The following is a 21,986-nucleotide window of genomic DNA, read 5'->3' as shown; positions in this document are numbered from 1 at the left end:
CTACCCTTGGTACAAGTGAAGTAGTTCTCACCCCTAAAGAGAGAAGACCTACGCTATTCTCAAATTTAGTCACGGTCTTATATTCTTTTAACACAAGGAATATTCTTTTAACACAAAATTGTAAAGTTAACCTCCAGCAAACTTGTATAAAATATGAAGGAGAAAAAGGAGAGAAAAGTCAAATAGTTAATATACACAAATAAAGATATACATATAACAAACGTTATATGCAGCTCCTGAAAAGGATTCATATATTAAATTGTCTCCTTCATGTCTTCACTTAAACTTCTCATAGGCATCTTTAACTTAATTTGTACAGAACTAAGCACTGGTTCCTCCTCTAGTTTATCCCATCTCAGTAAATGGCATCACCACTCAAGCAAAACCATGCCCTTGACGCGTTTCACCCCACATCCAGTTGGTCAAAGTTCTGCCAGCTCTATCTTTGAAATATATCCAAATCCTTCCTCTTATCACCTCCACTGCTGCCACCCAGCTCCAGGTCATCATCATCTCTTGACTCTCAAATCTGAGAAATCACATCTTAGATTTCTTCATTTCCAATGTATGCTTGATAATTAAATGACTACTTGTTCTCAACTTATGCTATAACTTTTCATTCTGTATATACCCTGTCCTTTCCTCATCAGATTTCATACAAGATACCAAAACCCTTAGGGCTTTTGAATATGTTTGCTGCAACCCTTGCTGTTAGGGTAAGCCCTTTTTTGTGTTTATCAATGCAGCACTAACCCTTATTTTTACAAATGTTAACATCATTAATGACATTAATGAATGATATTAATTTATCATTAATAACAAAAATATCATTTCATATATGGTTCTGAAACTTATATATATAGATGTATCTTCCTACCTTTAATAATGGCCTATTAGATTTTAAAAAATATTTTAGTTTCATAGGCCAGGTGCTGTGGCTCACGCCTGTAATCCCAGCACTTTGAGAGTCTGAGGCAGGTGGTTCACCTGAGGTCAGGAGTTCAGGACCAGCCTGACCAACATGGTGAAACCCCATCTCTACTAAAAATACAAAAGTAGCCAGGCCTGGTGGCACATGCCTGTAATCCCAGCTACTTGGGAAGCTGAGGCAGGAGAATCACTTGAACCCAGGAGGCGGAGGTTGCAGTGAGCTGAGATCATGCCATTGCACTCCACCCTGGGCAACAAGAGGGAAATTCCATCTAAAAAAAAATTACTTTTATAAAGATGACTTATTTCTTAAATTTCTGTTTTTTTGGAAAGAAGCTACAAAGGTAAAACCTACTCTGCAAAACTTCCACATATATCATTGGCTTTTTATGTTAATTAAAATCTCTCATTCTTTTTCATCAACTTAATTTCTTTTAAGGTAAATATCCATACTTGCTTTTGTTGTATTCAGAAGTGAGTTTCATTCCTGCTTAGAATTCCATACCATTGACTTCTATAGAAAACTTAATCTGTATCTCGACTCCTTTTTAATATTGATTTGAAGCCATAATAAAGAGGCAACCTTTTTAGCAAATAATTTTTTTTTTTTTTTTTTTTGAGGCAAGGTCTCACTCTGTAACCCAGGCTGGAGTGCAGTGGTGCAATCATAGCTCACTGCACCCTCAACCTCCTGGGCTCAAACAGTCCTCCCGCCTCAGCTTCCTAAGTAAATGGGACTACAGGTGTGTGCCACCATGCCTGTCTATTTATTTACTTACTTACCTGTCTTCCCTTCCCTCTTCTCTCTTCCCCCTTCTCTCTTCCCCCTCGCCCCTTCTCCTTTGCCCCTTGCCCCTTCCCCTACTCTGCCTACTGGCAGAGATGGGGTCTTGCTATGTTGCCCAGGCTGGTCTTAACCTCCTGGCCTCAGGCAGTCCTCCTGCCTCAGCTCCCCAGAGTGCTTGGATTATAGGCATGAGCCACCACACCTGGCCCATACTTTAAATTAGAAAAAAGGGAAAATTGCCTAATATACTCTTTCTCTTTCAGGTGGGAGGTGTTGCTGTTTTTCTCCTGATGGTAAAGCTTTAGCCGTAGGTCTCAACGATGGAAGCTTCTTAATGGCAAATGCGGATACTCTAGAGGATCTTGTGTCTTTTCATCACAGAAAAGATATGATTTCAGATATTCGATTTTCTCCTGGTAAGATCCATTGAAATTGTATTTGAGTATTAACTTGGGTCTGGCAGTGTATAAATGTATCAATGTATAATTTTTATTAACTGTTATGTTATCTCAGAACTTAACTTTTTTACTAGAAGAGGCAGTGTAGCAAGAGGTAAAAGCCCTGTTGTTAGATTGGTGCAAATATCTGTCTTAGTGCCAATTCTGTTACTAAATTTTCTGTGTGACTTGAGCCAGGATGCTTCTCTGAGCTTTTGTTTCCTCATTTGTGATATAAAAGGGGTTGGATAACTGTTTTCGTTATATTCTTAATGCTTTTGAAATTGCACTCATTTTACTCCATTAATTTCCATGTATTCATTATCTACTACAAACCTACTGTAATGTAGCAATTACTAATGTTAAGGCAAAATTTACTTATGTTGGTTTAGTTCCATTTTTTTCTAAATTTAGAGGGAGTTTTGTTAAATACAAAGTATCAAAACTACATCATACATAGCTTTTGACATTTGCTTCCCACTGAACTAATTTGTTACACTAAAAAATTATTTTGTTAAGTATAATATACTTGAAAAATGTTATCATTTGTTATTTAACACATCTGTTTTATTATAATTTATGAAACAACTAAGATTTCTCCATAAAGAAAAGGAAAATTAACTCTAGTTGCAGAGTGTAAAAAAGTATTTCCAAAGATAGAAAATGTCAAGCAAATATGTTTCTATTATAGGTTCTGGGAAATACCTTGCTGTAGCATCCCATGACAGCTTTATAGATATATACAATGTAATGAATAGTAAACGAGTAGGAATATGCAAAGGAGCTACCAGTTACATAACCCATATTGATTGGGATATTAGAGGTAAGACTTTAAATAACTTAATATTTGATAAAAGTTTCATTTGATTTAGTATAGCTATATTAGAGAAACAGAAAAGTGATTCAACAGATGAGTTAAAAAGAATTGGGAAAAACAACCATTATTCTCAAAATTATTTTTTACTATTTTACATCTGAAGATGAATACTATAGAGTTGAGACTTTTCTTTTTCCTTTTTCTTTTTTTTTTTTTTTTTTGAGACAGGTCTCACTCTGTCACCCAGGCTGGAATGCTGTGGTACAATCACAGTTCACTACAACCTTAACCTCCTGGGCTTAAGTGATCCTCCCAACTCAGCCTCCTGAGTGCTGGGACTACAGGCATGCACCACCATGCCTGGCTAATTTTTAAATGTTTTGTACAGACAGGTTCTCACTATATTGCCCAGGCTGGTCCCGAACTCCTGGACTCAAGCAATCCTCCCACCTTGGCATCCCAAAGTGCTGTGATTATAGGCATGAGCCACTGCACCCAACCTACACTTTTCAATACTTCACCTAATATCGTTCAAATAATAGTACAGTAAGTGATTAGTTGTTTAATTTGTAAAGTGATTTAAATATTATGCAAAAAAATTGTTGTGAAGATGTCTTGATCTTTGTCATATAAATTTGACATAAATAGAATATAGAAATGTTGGCCAGGTATGGTGGCTCATGCCTGTAATCTCAGTACTTTGGGAGGCCAAGGCTGGAGGACTGCTTGAGCCCAGGAGTTTGAGAGCAGCCTGGGCAACACAGTGAGACCCCATTCCTAAAAAAAAAAAATAATGAAATACATTTTTAAAAAGAAATGTTAATGAAGATTTTAAAGTCATTTTTCTCATTGTTTGATATGAAATATATCTTCAAAAAGAGTCATAATCATATAACATAAAGAACTTAATTAGTATGTTTGTATTTTAGCAGAATGCATGGCATATGACTGAGTTTAATATGTTTGATAAATATTAAGTATTTTAAATCCTCTCTTTTTAAGGACGTTATTGTTTCATGTATTCAACTATATTGTATTCAACTATATAAATTGAGCATCATAAAGTTTTTCTAAATATAGTTAAACAGATACTTACACTTTAAAAAATATTTTAACATTTGTTTCTAGGAATTTTTTACATATGCATAACCAAAGAAATCATTTTTATGTATATACATATACAAAAATCAAACCACTTATGAATTTAGTTACTTAGTAATATGGAATTATAAAAATAAAATGTTCTTACTATAAGTTGACTGCAGCAGAAAATGGTTTTTATATTTAAGCTGATTTTTTCCCATAAAACTTAAACATCATACTGATGGTATATATATTTGTATGTATTTTATATGTGTAAATATTTTTAAAAATTTTTTTGAAGGAAAGCTTTTACAGGTCAACACTGGTGCTAAGGAACAATTATTCTTTGAAGCTCCCAGAGGGAAAAAACAAACCATCCCCAGCGTGGAGGTAGGACAACAGTGGTGCTTGCAGTGTTGTTCATGTGAATAAAAGTGGCTAGAAAACTGATACCTACTTTCTATCGTTTAGTTACACGTGAAGTCTGTTCTCAAATTATTAAAATATTGGATATTATTGAGTTTATTGAGTCAGAATACATGGGTGAAGGAAGAAACACTATATTAATAAAAGGAGTCAGCGGGCATGGTGGCTCACGCCTGTAATCCCAACACTTTGGAAACAGAGGCAAGCAGATTGCTTGTGCTCAGGAGTTCAAGACCAGACTGGATAACATGCTGAAACCCCATCTCTACAAAAAAATACAAAAAATTAGCTGGGCATGGTGGCATGTGCCTATAGTCCCAGTTACTTGGGAGGCTGAGGTGGGAGGATTGCTTGAACCTAGGAGGCGGAGGCTGCAGTGAGCCATGTTCATGCCACTACACTCCAGCCTGGGTGACAAAGTGAGACCCTGTATTTAAAAAAAAAAAAAAAAAAGGAATAAATCACTTGCATGGCTAGCTGTGCTCCAGTTGCTTTCCTCAAAAGACAAGAAGCGTGAAATAGCAAATAGAAGACATGCCATCTAAGATTGGAGTATTGCATATCTGCCACGTCCTTAGGAATCCATATGCCTAAGAAGTTTGTTGCCAGATTACTGTTTTTGCTTCTTAAAAAAAACAAGAAAAATTGTGTTGCATTTTGTGCCTGACAATATTAGCCTTTTTTTTTTTGTATTTTTTATCTTGGCCTAGGAAGAGAGGCTTAACAAATTTAACATGAAAGTGTCTTAATGAAGGGAGAGAACATAAGTAAAAGTTCCAAATTTCTAGTAAGGGTTAGTTGGAAAACATAATGCATTATTAGAAATTTAAACATGAACTTTAAGAATCTTACTTGATTATCCTAAAGTCAGAAACGGTTTTATTATTAACACTGTATGCTTAGCATCTAGAACACACAGTGGATATATAATTATATTCTGAATAATACTATATTAAAATTTTTCTGCAGCAACTAGTAGGCTCTGGGGAGTTACAAAACCAAGACAACTAATAATTTAACTATTTTTTCATTAAAACTTTCATTTTACTTGTGACACACATAACTACAAAGAAAAATGTTTACATTTTGGTCGTTAATACTTTAGGTTTGGATAATCCAAACTTACAGCATTGTTTTTCGTTTTTAGGTAGAAAAAATTGCTTGGGCATCATGGACAAGTGTACTTGGTTTATGCTGTGAAGGAATTTGGCCAGTAATTGGAGAAGTTACAGATGTAACTGCTTCTTGCCTCACCAGTGACAAAATGGTTCTAGCTACCGGGGACGATTTGGGATTTGTGAAGTTATTTAGATATCCTACTAAAGTATGTGTTTTTCTTTAACTTTCCTAATGATCATAAATTATGAAATGGTTAAGGTAATGTCCTGTCATAGCACTTCATTGTTATTAATTGTACATATGTAATATGTAATGTTGTAATATGAAAGGTTCAGAATTATGTTTCATATCTATAGCTTTTAAGTATTGTAATTTATAATCCCATACATTAAGTTATATATCATATCCTATAGTGTTTTTCAATATTGACTAATACGAATATCCCTTTTACAAGAAACATCTTGGCTGGGGACAGTGGCTCATGCCTATAATCCCAGTATAGTACTTTGGGAGCCTGAGGTGGGAGGATCACTTGAGGCCAGGCATTTCAGGCCAGCCTGGGCAGCATAGCAAGACTTCCTCTCTACAAAACAGAGAAAAAAATTAGCCAGGCATTGTGGCACATGCCTGTAGTCCTAGCTACTCAGGAGGCTGAGGTGGGAAGATTGCTTGAGCCCAGGAGTAGGAGGCTACAGTGAGCTGTGGTCATGTCATTGCACACCAGTCTGGGTGACAGCGCAAAACCCTGTGTCAGAGAGAGAGACACATTCCTTTTATCCCCAATATTAACTTCAATAATTTTTGAATTTTTAATTAAATATATACTATTAACAATAAATATAAACTCTTTATAGTTACAGCTTCAAACTTGAAGTTGTTTTAACCAATTAAATAGAAAATACTTAGACTTATAAAATTAAGCACCATTGATTTAATGTAATGAATGACTTTTTTTGAAACCAAATCATACAAATTTTTTCTGCTTTCGTAGCAGAATATATGTGCATTTTAAATCATCAGCATCATTTGTTGATGATTTTCTGCTTAAAATTGGTATTTACTTCCTGCTTATGTATATTAAGTTTTTTTTTTCTTTTTTCTTTTTTCTTTTTTTTCCCCCGAGATGGAGTCTCACTCTGTCGCCAGGCTGGAGTGCAGTGGCACGATCTAGGCTCACTGCAACCTCCACCTCCCGGGTTCAAGCTATTCTCCTGCCTCAGCCCCCTGAGTAGCTGGGATTACAGGCGCACACCACCATGCCCAGCTAATTTTTTTGTATTTTTCGTAGAGATAGGGTTTTACCATGTTGGTCAGGCTAGTCTCAAACTCCTGACCTCGTGATCCGCCCACTTCGACCTCCCAAAGTACTAGGATTACAGGCGTGAGCCACTGGGCCTCGCCAACAGATTCTTTGGCATTCTCCGTACCTATGCTAATGTGTGCTGTGCAAGTACTTAATTCTTTTATCACTTCCCTCTGTTCAAACTACTGTAAAATATTAGGCTTTTCCTTAACACGGAAATAAAATTTATATATCAAGTCCAGATACAATGCATTCCTTTCTTTTTTTTTTTTTTTAAGACAGCGTCTCTCTCTGTGACCCAGGCTGGAATGCAATGGCGCAATCATGGCTCACTGCAGCGTTGACCTTCCAGACCCAAGTTATCCTCCCACCTCAGCCTCTTGAGTAACTGGGACCACAGGCACATGCCACCATGCCTGGCTAATGTAAAAAAAAAATTTTTTTTTGTAGAGATGGGGTCTCCAGATGTTGCCTATGCTGGTCTCAAACTCCTGAACCCAGGTGATCCTCCTGCCTCGGCATCCTAAAGTGGTGGGATTACAGGCGCGAGTCACTGTTATCTGGCAGCATTTATTTCTTAATTCACCAATTAAGTTATATATTATACTCTGGCACCAACATGAACATAAAGATAAATTTGAAATACGGCACTGAAATGATATTGTGGTATTCAGTTCCTGGTGATCTTGAGTAACTGCTCATATTAATATTTTTAGATCAGCATTGAAATGAAAACACAGGTTTAAAAATTCTCATTGAAAACTCAGACACCCAAGAAAATATTCCACTGATTTCTGTTTTAGATACATGTAAATGGTAGAGTCTTAGTTGTTAACAATGTGTTCCACTAAAATATTTGCCAGAAACTTCACTTCCAGCATTCCAGATGGTGTAGATCCCTTAGGAATAGGTTCTGGAATATTGATCTGCAGATTATGTTTTCACCTTAGTGTAGCAAGAACCACACAGTCTTAGAGAAACTACCTTCTTGCCATGCTTTGATGACAGATCCCTCACCCTGACTTAATTATTAAGAGTCATCATTCCTGCCGGGTGCAGTGGCTTACGCCTATAATCCCAGCACTTTGGGAGGCCGAGGCAGGTGGATCACCTGAGGTCAGGAGTTTGAGACCAGCCTAGTCAACATGGTGAAACCCCGTCTCTATTAAAAACACAAAAAATTAGCTGGGCACGGTGGCGGGTCCCTGTATTCCCAGCTACTTGGGAGGCTGAGGTAGAAGAATCGCTTGAACCAGGAGGCGGAGGTTACAGTGGGCCAAGATCGTGCCACTGCACTCCAGTATCAAAAAAAAAAAGACAGTCGTCATTCCTAGGCAATTCACAAATTTTGCTATCACTGTGTTTTGTATAAGACATCTCTCATTTTAACACCTTTGAAAAGATGTTAACGGAAAACCTGCTTTATGATGCTTTGATCTGAAATTTATGTAACTTGGTAATGCTAGACTTTAAAGTTGCCAGTATTTATAACTTAAACTTTATTGTTATTTAAAAGGAAAATACATTTCTATGTGTCTTGCTTACAAACAAAAGCACTAATGAATTGAGATGAAAGATATTTACATGGGTATATAAATATGTGTGTACCAAAGCAATCAATCGATAGTTACTTTTTGTTAACATACTCATGCTGTACATAGGCATGTGTATCCTTTCTCAATTATTGTATCTATTTCCAACAGTACATCTGCATAACCATTGTCTTTAATATATATACACTATTCCATATACATTGTAATTAACTATTACTTTGAACATTTAAGGTATTTAATTTTTTCACTACTATAAGTAAATACCATGGTAAGTATTTTTTTACACAGATAGCATTTCTTAGCATAGATCCCTAAAAGGGAGATGGGTGAGTCAAATACAAGAACATTTTTATGCTTTTAATGCAGAATACCAAGTTGGTTTTTTAAAGAGTTTTGCCTGGGGTACCAGCATTTTGTGAAACTACTGGTTTTAGATCTTGTCCTTAACAGGTTTAGGAATTGGTATCTTTTATTCTGCTGAGTTTCAGTATTTTCTCATATTTTTTTTAACACATTGCACTTGAAATGATTAATTTTTAATTATTAACAAAATTCAAAATCATAATGGAAATATTTAAATAATGAAATTTCTCAGAAAGATTGTTTGAATTTTCTTCCTCTTTAGGGGAAATTTGGAAAGTTTAAGAGGTACGTGGCCCATAGTACACATGTCACAAATGTTCGCTGGACTTATGATGACAGCATGTTGGTTACCCTAGGCGGTACAGATATGTCTTTAATGGTGTGGACAAATGAGATGGAAGGCTATCGAGAAAAAAGGCCTTGTGATAGTGAAGAATCCGACATTGATTCTGAAGAAGATGGGGGTACGTCATTTTATAATACTTGAACAAAAGTATAGGGAAAATTTAGCACAACTTGTTTAAGCTGTAGAAGTTAAAGCAAGTAATAATAATGTTTGAATAATTGTAGTGGTACTGTTTTTAGTCTGTTTAACATCAAAATCCATTTTGTGACTCAAGAACAACAGGTTGCCATGAATTTATGACTTTGATATTATTTATCTACAAATGAAAAATATCTGAATTTTAAATAAGTACTGTTAAGGTAAATTTTATATTATTAAACCTCATATTTTAAAATAATTTTGATTTTCTTCTAATATACCAGTAATATCAGCTCATTATAGAAAATGTATTTTGCCATAAAAATTAAACACAGCCTCCATAATTTGACCACACAGAGGTAACACCTCTTCTAATATTTGGGGTATATCCTAAGATGTATGTAGCTAATATTTTTTTAAGAAAAGTATGGTCATATTGAACTTATTTTTTAACCTGCTATTATTACTTAGTAATACTTTGAAAACATCATTACGTATAATTAAATATTCTTCTACATCGTTTTTTCTGGTTGCATATTACTTCATAATTTGCTTATAACAACTTAATTTATTTCATATTGTTGAACATCTTTGTATCCAATTTATAAGATCATAATTGATCTCGGTTATTGCTTAAAGAATTACTCGTATATTTTTATTGTAGGCTATGACAGTGATGTTACAAGGGAGAATGAAATCAGTTACACCATCAGAGCCTTATCAACAAATATTCGCCCAATGTTAGGAATCAAGCCTCATTTACAACAAAAAGAACCCTCAATTGATGAAAGGTAATAATTTGGTTTAGTATTAGATGAAGAAAAAGATATTGTCATTAAAAATGGAATTTATTATTTAAGTGGCTTTTTTACACAAACTAAGTAACAGTGATATTCTTGCTTTAGACAATTCACAGCACCTCTTAGAAAGTATGTCTGTCTTTAAATACCTTTTGGTATCAGCCTGGGTGATGTAGTGAGACCTTGTCTCTATGGAAATATAAAAATAATCCAGGTTTAGTGGTGTGTGTTTGTAGCCCCAGCTACTTCAAAGGCTGAGGCAGGAGCATTGCTTGAGCCCAGGAAGTTGAGATTGCAGTGAGTTATGATTGGCGCCACTGCACTCCTACCTGAGTGTCAGAATGAGGCCCTGTCTCAAAAAAAAATACCCACAAAAACAAAACCCTATTGATGGTAACACTATGTGTTAACACTAGTGGTTTAGGGATTTATACATGTTTATAAGGTTGATATGATTCATCTTATTTGCTAACTTTTATAAATGTGTGTGATGAGGTTGGAGGAGATAATAAAAATTGAATCCAACACCGAGTACTTTTTAAGAAGTATGTGAGCAGTATTGTGATTCAATTTTGAAAAGGCCTGCCTATCGATGTGCCTTTCTTTATTCAAGCATAGACAATCCTCATTTCAAAAATTTTTCTAAAAAGGCAGGTTGTCTTTAATGGGAATTATTGGTCTTAGTCTAGAATCAGCAAATAAAAAAGTAAGGACATATGCAAGGCCATTTTATGAGGAGAGATCACTTTTTTTTTTATTATACTTTAAGTTCTGGGATACATGTGCAGAACGTGCAGGTTTGTTACATAGGTATACATGTGCCATGGTGGTTTGCTGCATCCATCAGCCCATCATCTACATTAGGTATTTCTTCTAATGCTATCCCTCCCCTAGCTCCCCACTCCCTGACAGGCCCCAGTGTGTGATATTCCCCTCCCTGTGTCCATATGTTCTCATTGTTCAACTCCCACTTATGAGTGAGAACATGTGGTGTTTGGTTTTCTGTTCCTGTGTTAGTTTGCTGAGAATGATGGTTTCCAGCTTCATCCATGTCCCTGCAAAGGACATGAACTCATCCTTTTTTATGGCTGCATAGTATTCCGTGGTGTTTATGTGCCACATTTTCTTTATCCAGTCTATTATTGATGGACATTTGAGTTGGTTCCAAGTCTTTGCTATTGTGAACAGTGCTGTAATAAACATACATGTACATGTGTCTTTATAGTAGAATGATTTATAATCCTTTGGGTATATACCCAGTAATGGGATTCCTGAGTCAAATGGTATTTCTAGTTCTAGATCCTTGAGGAATCGCCACACTGTCTTCCACAATGGTTGAATTAATTTACACTCCCACCAACAGTGTAAAAGCATTGCTGTTTCTCCACATCTTCTCCAGCATCTGTTGTTTCCTGACTTTTTAATGATCACCATTCTAACTGATGTGAGATGGTATCTCATTGTGGTTTTGATTTGCATTTCTCTAATGACCAGTGATGATGAGCTTTTTTTCATGTTTGTTGGCCACATAAATGTCTTCTTTTGAGAAGTGTCTGTTCATATCCTTAGCTTTTTGATGGGGTTGTTTCTTTCTTGTAAATTTGTTTAAGTTCTTTGTAGATTCTGGATATTAGCCCTTTGTCAGATGGATAGATTGCAAAAATTTTCTCCCATTCTGTAGGTTGCCTATTCACTCTGATGATGGTTTCTCTTGCTGTGCAGAAGCTCTTTAGTTTAATTAGATCCCATTTGTCAATTTTTGCTTTTGTTGCAATTGCTGTCAGTGTTTTAGTCATGAAGTGTTTGCCCATGCCAAGTCCTGAATGGTATTAGCTAGGTTTTCTTTTAGGGTTTTTATGGTTTTAGGTCTTATGTTTAAGTCTTTAATTTACCTTGAGTTAATTTTTGTATAAGGTATAAGGAAGGGGTCCAGTTTCAGTTTTCTACATACGAGTAGCTAGTTTCCCCAACACCATTGATTAAAGAGGGAATCCTTTCTCATTGCTTGTTTTTACCAGGTTTGTCAAAGATCAGATGGTTGTAGATATGTGGCATTATTCCTGAGGCCTCTGTTCTGTTCCATTGGTCTATATCTCTGTTTTGGTACCAGTACCATGCTGTTTTGGTTACTGTAGCATTGTAGTATAGTTTGAAGTCAGCTAGCATGATGCCTCCAGCTTTGTTCTTTTTACTTAGGATTGTCTTGGCTATATGGGCTCTTTTTTTAGTTTCATATGAAATTTAAAGTAGTTCAATTCTGTGAAGAAAGTCATTGGTAGCTTGATGGGGATAGCATTGAATCTACTTTAAACCAACAAAGATCAAAAAAGACAAAGAAGGGCATTACATAATGGTAAAGGGATCAATGCAACAAGAAGACCTAACTTTCCTAAATATATATGCACCCAATACAGGAGCACCCAGATTCATAAACCAAGTTCTTAGAGACCTACAAAGAGACTTAGACTCCCACACAAAAATAGTGGGAGACTTTAACACCCCACTGTCAATATTAGATCAACGAGACAGAAAATTAACAAGGATAATCAGGAGTTGAACTCAGCTCTGGACAAACGGACCTAATAGACATCTACAGAACTGTCCACCCCAAATCAACAGAATATACATTCTTCTCAGCACCACATCACATTTATTCTAAATTTGACCACATAATTGGAAGTAAAACACGCCTCAGCAAATGCAAAAGAACAGAAATCATAACAAACAGTCTCTCAAACCACAGTGCAATTGAATTGGAACTGAGGATGGAGAGACTCACTCTGAACCATACAACTACATGGAAACTGAACAACTTGCTCCTGAATGACTACTGGGTAAATAACAAAATTAAGGCAGAAATAAATAAGTTATTTGAAACCAATGAGAACAAAGAATATAGCATACCAGAATCTCTGGGACACAGCTAAAGCAGTCTTTAGAGGGAAATGTATAGCACTAAATGCCCACAGGAGAAAGTGGGAAAGATCTAAAATCAACATCCTAACATCACAATTAAAAGAACTAGAGAAGCAAGAGCAAACAAATTCAAAAGCTAGTAGAAGACAAGAAATAAAGATCAGAGCACAACTGAAGGAGAGAGAGACACAAAAAACCCTTCAAAAAATCAATGAATCCAGGAGCTGGTTTTTTGAAAAGATTGACAAAATAGATAGACCGCTAGCCAGACTAATAAAGAAGAAAAGAGAGAAAAATCAAAAAGACACAATAAAAAATGTTAAAGAGGATATCACCACTGATTGCACAGAAATACAAACTACCATCAGAGAATGCTATAAAGACCTCTACGCAAATAAACTAGAAAATCTAGAAGTGGATAAATTCCTGGACACATACACCCTCCCAAGACTAAACCAGAAGTGGAATCCCTGAATAGACCAATAACAAAGTCTGGAATTGAGGCAGTAATTAATAGCCTACCAACCAAAAAAAAAGCCCAGATGGATTCACATCCGAATTCTACCAGAAGTACAAAGAGGAGCTGGTACCATTCTTCTGGCTATTCCAAACAATAGAAAAAGAGAGACTCCTCCCTAACTCATTTTATGATGTCTGCTTCATCTTGATACCAAAACCTGGCAGAGACACAACAAAAAAAGAAAATTTCAGGCCAATATGCCTGGTAAACATCGATGTGAAAGTCCTCAGTAAAATACTGGCAAACTAAATCCAGCAGCACATCAAAAAGCTTATCCACCACAATCAAGTCGGCTTCATCCCTGGGATGCAAAGCTCATTCAACATACCAAAATCAATAAATGTAATCCATCACATGAACAGAACCAATGACAAAAACCACATGATTATCTCAATAGAAGCAGAAAAGGCCTTCGATAAAATTCAGCACCCCTTCATGCTAAAAACTCTCAATAAACTAGGTATTGATGGAACATATCTCAAAGTAATAAGAGCTATTTATGACAAACCCACAGCCAATATCATACTCAATGGGCAAAAACTGGGAGCATTCCCTTTGAAAACCGGCACAAGACAAGGATGCTCTCTCTCACTACTTCGATTCAACATATTGTTGGAAGTTCTGGCCAGGGCAATTAGGCAAGAGAAAGAAATAAATGGTATTCAAATAGGAAAAGAGGAAGTCAAATTGTCTCTGTTTGCAGATGACATGATTTTATATTTAGAAAACTCTATGGTCTCAGCCCAAAATCTCCTTAAGCTGATAAGCAAGTTCAGCAAAGTCTCAGGATACCAGATAAATGTGCAAAAATCACAAGCATTCCTCTACACCAATAATAGACAAACAGCCAAATCATGAGTGAACTCCCATTCACAACTGCTACACAGAGAATAAAATACCTAGGAATACAACTTACAAGGGATGTGAAGGACCTCTTCAAAGAGAGGTACAAACCACTGCTCAAGGAAATAGGAGAGGACACAAACAAATGGAAAAACATTCCGTGCTCATGGATAGGAAAAAATCAATATCGTGAAAATGGCCATACTGCCCAAAGTAATTTAGAGATCACTTTTTAATAAAGTCTCTGAGCTAGATGACAGATTAAGAAATAAATTGTGAAACTAGTGTTTCAAAATCAAAGGTGGTAAACAATAAAAAGGGATATGGAGCATTGAATGGCATGGACTTCAGAAGCAAAGAGGTTTAAAGAACAAAAAAGGAAAAGATCCAGAAACAGTAAGAAGGAACAGAGGGAGTGGGAGGTGGGAACAGCAGTGGGAGGTGAGAACAAGGTTGTGGTGAGGAAAACTTTATTATGAGAAGTTAGTGGACAATTTGAGGGAGAAATTAAAAGGGAATTCATTCACAGTTGAACAGGATTTGTAGAAAATTCAAGCGAATTTGTGGCCATTTAGGATAGTGCTGAAGAGTTTTGGAACTCAGAGAGATAGAAATGACATTACAGGAAAGCTTCGTCAGAGGGATTTGAGTTTGCACCTATGGATTTTATATTCGGGGAAAGGGATGAAGTTAAGGTGAAAAACACATTAGTAATGGGGAAGGGGAGAACTGAGAGATTTTGTAAATTGACTGACCCCAGCGTTGCCAGGGAAGCTCTAGATGGAGTGTTAAGGGCACAGTGCCTCCTCAGCTCCTTTTCCAGGTGTCGTTTGCTGATGGTATACCTCATGTACCTCAGATCATAGCAATGGGAGGTCACCTAAGGAAAGGGGATGGAGAGTGATCATCCAGTTTTTCATTATGTATAACGAGGCAAAGTATTAAATTAGGGATATTTTTAAGAAAGCACAGTATACCATAATCTAAGTACTTGTACAGAATTCCATGTTTCAAGTAACTTGCTAGAATGCAGCATCATATAGTGCAAAGGACATGAATTCTGGAGTCAGACAAATGGGTAAAATACTCATTTTTTTCATTACCAGTTGTGTGACTTTGAAAAATTATTCATTCTTTCTGAACCTCAGTTTCCTCAGTGGCAAAATGAACATTATAATCCCTAATTTATGGTATATTTCAAGTTTTAAATGAAATAATGTAAATCAAGAATTTAGATAGTAGGTCTTCACTAATGACACCTTATCCCTTGGAATGAAATGAAAGTTAACTGAGGAGATACCTGGTAAATACTTAAACATTATTTCTGAAATTAAATATTCACAAAGCAATAACCACTACATATGTATTTATTAGATAAATACAGATAAATATGAAAATATAATATTATTTAAATATTCTAATTAGAATATTTGAAGTGTAGTGTTTAATATGACTTAAGGAAAATTATGTCTCCTAAGTAATGAAAAGTGAAAAGTGTTCTATGGGGAAGAAGGGGCTCTAGACATTCCCATAAATTTCTTTCATTTGTTATATTGATTTTTTTAAAAAATTATTTATTGGATAAATTTGGTATGTCAGAAAATGTGACCTAATTTTAATCTGTAGTCTGCTTCATTCACGGTAAAACACTTAAATGTAAATTTCCACCCATTGCTGAAGTGAGGCATGTTCTGACAGATGGAAATATTTTACTACTCATGAAGAATGATTAACACTGTCATAACTGAAATCTTTGATGTTAGCTTGTATATTCTGCAGCTAACTTTTCCAAAATAATTTTTCAAATTGCTTTGCATTTTGTTCTCAATTTACTTTACAATTTCAACCCTGCTAAATATTTTGAAAATGACAAGGTGTGGGGAGGGAGAGAGAGGGTCTGTTGGCCCCCGTAGCAGAGTCCAAGCTCTACTCTTTGCCTTAAAAAAAAAAAAAAGAAAGAAAATGACAAGGCAGAAGTCATTAATGTGATTTCATTTTCATAAAATGAAAAAAAATCAAAGGAGATTACAAATGAAGAGGTTCATATCTCTTTTACCAACTTAGAATATTTGTGAGGAGATAATATGGTTCATGGTTTATTTAAATAATTGCTTTTTAGTAACATATATTACTGTCATAAATATGAAATAAAACACTTTATATGGAAAACAGGCCAGGTGCTGTGCCTCATGCCTGCAATCTCAGTGCTTTGGGAGGCTGAAGTGGGAGGACTGCTTGAGACCAGGTGTTTAGCACCAGCCTGGGTAACACAGCAAGACCCCCTTTCTACAAAAAATAGAAAAATTAGCCAAGAATGGTAGTACATGCCTGTACCAGGAGGTTGCTACTCAGGAGGCTGAGCAGGAGGATTGTTTCAGCCCAGGAGTTGGAGGCTGCAGTGAGCTATGATCACACCCTTGCACTCCAGCTATGGCAGCAGAGTGGGATCCTGTCTCTGGGAAAATAAATAAATGAAAAAAAATTTAAAAACAATTAAATACTTATCAAATATCCACTTAAAAGGAAAAATGCTTCTGATGACAATAACCATTCTATTTGGTTGATACTTTTGTGGATGTTTTTCCTAAGCGATAATTTTACCTTTTTCTTTTTAAATAAATGTTTTTGTTTTTATTTTTTTGTTTTGTTTTGTTCTTTTGAGACAGAGTCTTGCTGTGTCGCCCAGGCTGGAGTGCAGTGGCACGATCTTGGCTCACTACAACCTCCAACTCCTGGGTTCAAATGATTCTCCTGCCTCAGCCTCCTGAGTAACTGGGATTACAGGCACGCACCACCACGCCCAGCTATTTTTTGTTATTTTTAGTAGAGACGGGGTTTCACCATGTTGGCTAGGCTGGTCTCGAACTCCTGACCTCAAGTGATTCACCCACCTCAGCCTCCCGAAGTGCTGGGATTACAGGCATGAGCCACCTTGCCCGGCCAATAAATGTTTTTATAACAAATATTATGTATTTAAAGTAGTTAATTTTTGTCAAATTTCCAGTATTTGTGAATAAAAATATTTAAATCAATGTTTAAACCAATGTGACATAAGTTAGACATTTTTGTATTTCCTTAAAATTCTGTTGACATGTTGCCTTTCTTCTGTTTGCTAAAATGCTGTATTCTATTCATCATCAATTTTTATATGTTTTCCTACTTTTTTCCCCCTTGCTCCTTTTGAAGGCAGGGAGTAGTAAGGTAAGTGTTTTATAAAAGAAAATATTTTATTCAAAAATTTACCCTTTATTTTATTCTTTATGGTATTTTAAGGTATTTTTTCTCTATAAAACATTTAACTACATTTGTCAACAAAGCATTATAAAATGAAGTAGGACAAATTCTATAAAGGAGTTGCATTTTTAGATAGCATATATGGTTGTTATTATAAGGGTCTTCATTATGATAAATTGTTTTACATATGACTGTACAAACTACTACAATGCAAATGAATAGTTTTGGTTTTCTTTAAGTTTCAGAGGCTCGTAAAAACAAACCTAACCACACATATATTTAAGTGAAAGACTATTCAATTTTAAACCTGTTAACATGATTTAATGCATGTTTAATCCATTCATTTAAAAAGATGAAAAGAGGGTAACTATGGTATTTGTATGTTTAATAAAATGACATGTAGGTAAAGACTCTTTGGGTTACTTTTATATCTACCTTTGGTGATGTGAAAATGTCTTGAAAGAGTTTCTGAAACGACAGTGTGGAAATGGCTAGTCTGTTTTATAAATTAAAAAAGGTATCATGGCTGGGCACGGTGGCTCAGGCCTGTAATTGTGGCTCAGGCCTGTAATCTCAGCACTTGGGAAGGCCGAAGTGAGAGGATTGCTAGAGCCTGGGAGTTCAAGACCAGCCTAGACAACATGATGAGACCCTGTCTCTACAAAAAATAAAAGTAAAAATAAATTAGCTGGGTGTGGTGGCAGCCCTGTGGTCCCAGCTACTTAGGAGGCTGAGGTGAGAGGGTCTCTTGAGCCTGGGAGTTTGAGGCTGCAGTGAGCTGTGATGGCATCACTACACTCCAGCTTGGGCAACACAGCAAGACCCTGTTTCGGGGGTGGGGGGTGGCAGGGGGAAGGTATCACTAGGAAAATGCTGGGAGATAAGGATGAAAACAGTAGACTTGAGACCAGATTGTGCAGAAACTCAAATAATAGACACCTGTTAATATTATATCTACAGCAGGAATCCATCATCTGTTTTAAGCAGAGTGGTGTGTACAAAGATATGAGTTCAGAGTATGAAGCAACCTCTAAAATGGGCCATAAAATCTTATACTATTTTACCAGAAATAAAGCACCCAGATCTAGCCTCACATCTAGAATAGCTTACTCAGTACTGATCTCTACATTTTAAAGGAGACTTGGATAGTTTATAATGGGCTAGAAGAAAGCACTGGAGGAAGGGAGGTTGGGAGGCCACTTCATATAAAGAATAGTTAATTGACCGGGTGCAGTGGTTTATGCCAGTAATCCCAGCACTTTGGGATGTTAAGTTTGAAGGATCGGTTGAGGCCTGGAGTTAAAGATCAGCCTAGCCAATCTGTTGAGGCACCGTCTCTACAAAAAAAAATTTTTTTAATTAGCAGGGTGTGGTGGTGTGCACCTGTGGTCCCAGCTACGTGGGATGCTGTGGCAGGAAGATGTCTGGAGCGTGGGAGGTCAAAGCTCAAGTAAGCCATGATCACACCACTGCACTCTAGCTTGGGTGACAGAGCAAGACCCTGTCTCAAAAAAAATAATTATTATTATTCTGGGAATCTTGTTTCAAAACAAGAAAACTAAATGGAGATATCATTGTTATCTTGGATATGAATGGCTTTTTATGTAGAAGAGACCTGTCACAAGCAGTATTTATACAGAGTTTAGATGATCAGTTGTCATCAAAGCTGTACAATGATTGTTCTAGACATGTAAAGAAGGTTCCTGGTCTCAGTGGGAAAATGGATGAAATGACTTTCATGATTCCTTCCAATTTTGTTTTGATCATTATGCTATTAAGAGAGAAAAAAAACTTTTTAAAGATTACTTTTTTTACTAGCAAAATTCTAAATTCAGCATAGTCCCGAGTGACTATTTCTGCCTGCTTGGATTCACTGACTGGGGAACCCTCTTAGGTCAGAACAGGTGGAACTTAGGCTCTTTAGACAATTTCCTTTGAAGTATCTCCAGTGCTACCAGCTTTTTAAATTAACATTTTAGTGCCAGTGCCCATTCTTAAAAACAAAAATAAGCTTAAATGTTTTGTTTAAAATTCAGATTACATTGCAGAAAAATAAGAATGGCAAGCTTTAAAGTTCACAACATGAAATATATTGAATTCTCATTTATTTGTTTTTTTCTTTTTTCACCTTTCTTGTGATTCCCTGTTATTAATGGAGTAACCCTTTTTTTTTTTTTTTTTTTTTTTTTTGAGATGGTCTCACTCTGTTACCTAGGCTGAGTGCAGTGATGTGATCACAGCTCACTGCAGCCTTGACCTTCCAGGTCAAGTGATTCTCCCACATCACCCTCCCATGTAGCTGGGACTATAGGTGCATGCCACTAGGCCTGGCTAATTGTTGTGTTTTTTATAGAGGTGGGGTCTCACAGTGTTGCCCAGGCTGGTCTCAAACTCCCAGGCTCAAGCAATCCTCTTGCTTTGGCCTCTCAAAGTGCTAGGATTACAGGTGTGAGCCACTGTGCCCAGCCTTATGCCTTTTCTTTATTCTTTTTTCTTTCTTTTTTTTCTTTTTTTTGAGATGGAGTCGCGCTCTGTCGCCCAGGCTGCAGTGCAGTGGCGCATGCAGTCTTGGCTCACTGCAACCTCCGTTTCCTGGGTTCAAGCAGTTCTCCTGCCTCAGCCTCCTGAGTAGATGGGATTACAGGTGCGTGCCACCATGCCTGGCTAATGTTTTTTGTATTTTTAGTACAGACGGGATTTCACCATGTTGGCCAGGCTGGTCTCGAACTCCTGACCTCGTGATCCTCCTGCCTTGGGCTCCCAAAGTGCTGGGATTATAAACTAAAAACAACAGGCCTTTAATATTATGCAATATAGCTGTCTGCATTAAACTTGTTAAAATATTTTATTACAGGAGGTATTTCACTAGTGTTTTCAATTCAAATTTATGTTGTAATCTTTTTCCCTCTTTATCTGCTGCTGAAAAGAGGTTCCAGGTAATCCTCTCTTTGCTGTGTTTACAAAGCCTAACTTTGTATTTTTGTCATCTTCCATATTTAGCATTAATGGGATACTGTTACTTAGTGTTCTTTACCTCTCTTCACAGTTTTGCACATTTTTTTCCTTTGGAATTGGTATCACTGAAATGAATAGCATCTTAATTATTGGACTTACTCTGTATAAGTAACTGCTTTACTAAAACTTATCCATTCAACTTGTATAATTTTATAAGTTGTATAATTTTATTTTCAGCAATGATATACCTTATATAAATGATATTTATAAAAATTAAAATATGCTTAAATGATCTTTATAAAAATTAAAATGTGGTTAATTGTTATATAGGATTATATAGATAAAAATTACCTGTTTATTGTTTGGGTTACATTTAAAGCTGTCAGACAGTAACAAAGAATAATATTCACCAACAAAATTGACTTGGGGAAAAAAGCAAGGCTTCTATCATTCTTTGAAATGGTCCTATCAGAAATATTTTTAAATGTTAAATATGATAAATTCAATTTTATTTTTACTTGTGGGCATCCAAAAAAGTATATGAAGAAGGTTTGAAAACATTGTTTATATATTCTTGAAAAGGATGTTTACTTTTTATGACACCAGTCATGCTTATATATTTTACATGCTGCCTCATATTGCGTATCAACATCCCATTCATTTCTTATTGGATGTTTAAGATATAGCACATTTACTTTTATTGATGTTTAACTTGACAACCATTTTGAAAATGCAAGTATATTTTATGCCTTTAATTTTATGAGACTTGTTCATAAATGTTGGAGTCTTTTACATGGGAAGGTTAATTTGTATTATTTCCTGATTTAGGTGTTACAAATTGAATATTAACTTAAAATTTGGAAAGGGATTGGTGCATGATTGATTTAAATTCAATGTTCCGGTTATTCAGTATTTGAATAATGGTTGAGATAAAAATAATAAACTAAATTGCATTTTTTTAAAAAATTAAAGGTTCTAGAGAAGAGCTTCTACATTTAAATAATTCAAAATGTGAACTCAATATACCTGTTGGGACACGGCACATTATAAATAGATCCTGAACAGAGAAGAGGGGCTAGATTTGAGATTTGACAGCTACTGTGTAGGTAAAGTTGATACATTTTTAGTAAATAGTGAGAATAAGGGAAGAGAAAGAGTTGGAAGCAATAATAATAGTTATTTCCTTTTATAATGTGTTGTATGGTTTACAGTGCTTTGTGACTATAAAATGTATTCCTTGAGTAACCATCTGATGGCAATGCCATTAACCAGTACTAGGGACTTCAGCAAGTAGAGAAGGTGAAGGGCATGGAGAAACAGATAAATACAAATTTGAACTCGGATGTGATTTATGTTGCTAACAGTGTGGAACGTTCATAGAAATATTACGAAAATTCACTTTCAAGAAGGATGTAT

The 21,986-nt window shown here is 35.9% G+C and overlaps 1 protein-coding gene across 5 annotated transcripts in view; it reads left to right on the top strand.

Moving 5' to 3' along the window:
* EML5 (EMAP like 5) overlaps positions 1-21,986 on the top strand; it is a 180,804-nt gene that overhangs the window by 128,348 nt on the left and 30,470 nt on the right. For 4 of the 5 annotated variants that reach the window (XR_010109831.1, XR_008620952.1, XM_014347688.4 and 1 more), the window contains exons 22-27: positions 1,981-2,133; positions 2,846-2,977; positions 4,356-4,444; positions 5,628-5,804; positions 9,081-9,282; positions 9,967-10,093. Coding sequence is in view for 3 of the 5 variants with exons in the window: in XM_014347688.4 (XP_014203174.2) it covers positions 1,981-2,133; positions 2,846-2,977; positions 4,356-4,444; positions 5,628-5,804; positions 9,081-9,282; positions 9,967-10,093 (880 nt within the window). In the remaining 2 variants the exon portion in view is untranslated. Of the gene's footprint in view, positions 1-1,980; positions 2,134-2,845; positions 2,978-4,355; positions 4,445-5,627; positions 5,805-9,080; positions 9,283-9,966; positions 10,094-17,567; positions 17,583-21,986 lie in introns of all 5 variants that reach the window. The other variant, XM_063596357.1, reaches the window with a different exon arrangement.

This window comes from Pan paniscus, chromosome 15 (assembly GCF_029289425.2).
Source record: "Pan paniscus chromosome 15, NHGRI_mPanPan1-v2.0_pri, whole genome shotgun sequence".
Taxonomy (NCBI): domain Eukaryota; kingdom Metazoa; phylum Chordata; class Mammalia; order Primates; family Hominidae; genus Pan; species Pan paniscus.
Note: the sequence above shows the minus strand (reverse complement) of the source record. Positions and strands in the feature narration are given on the sequence as shown.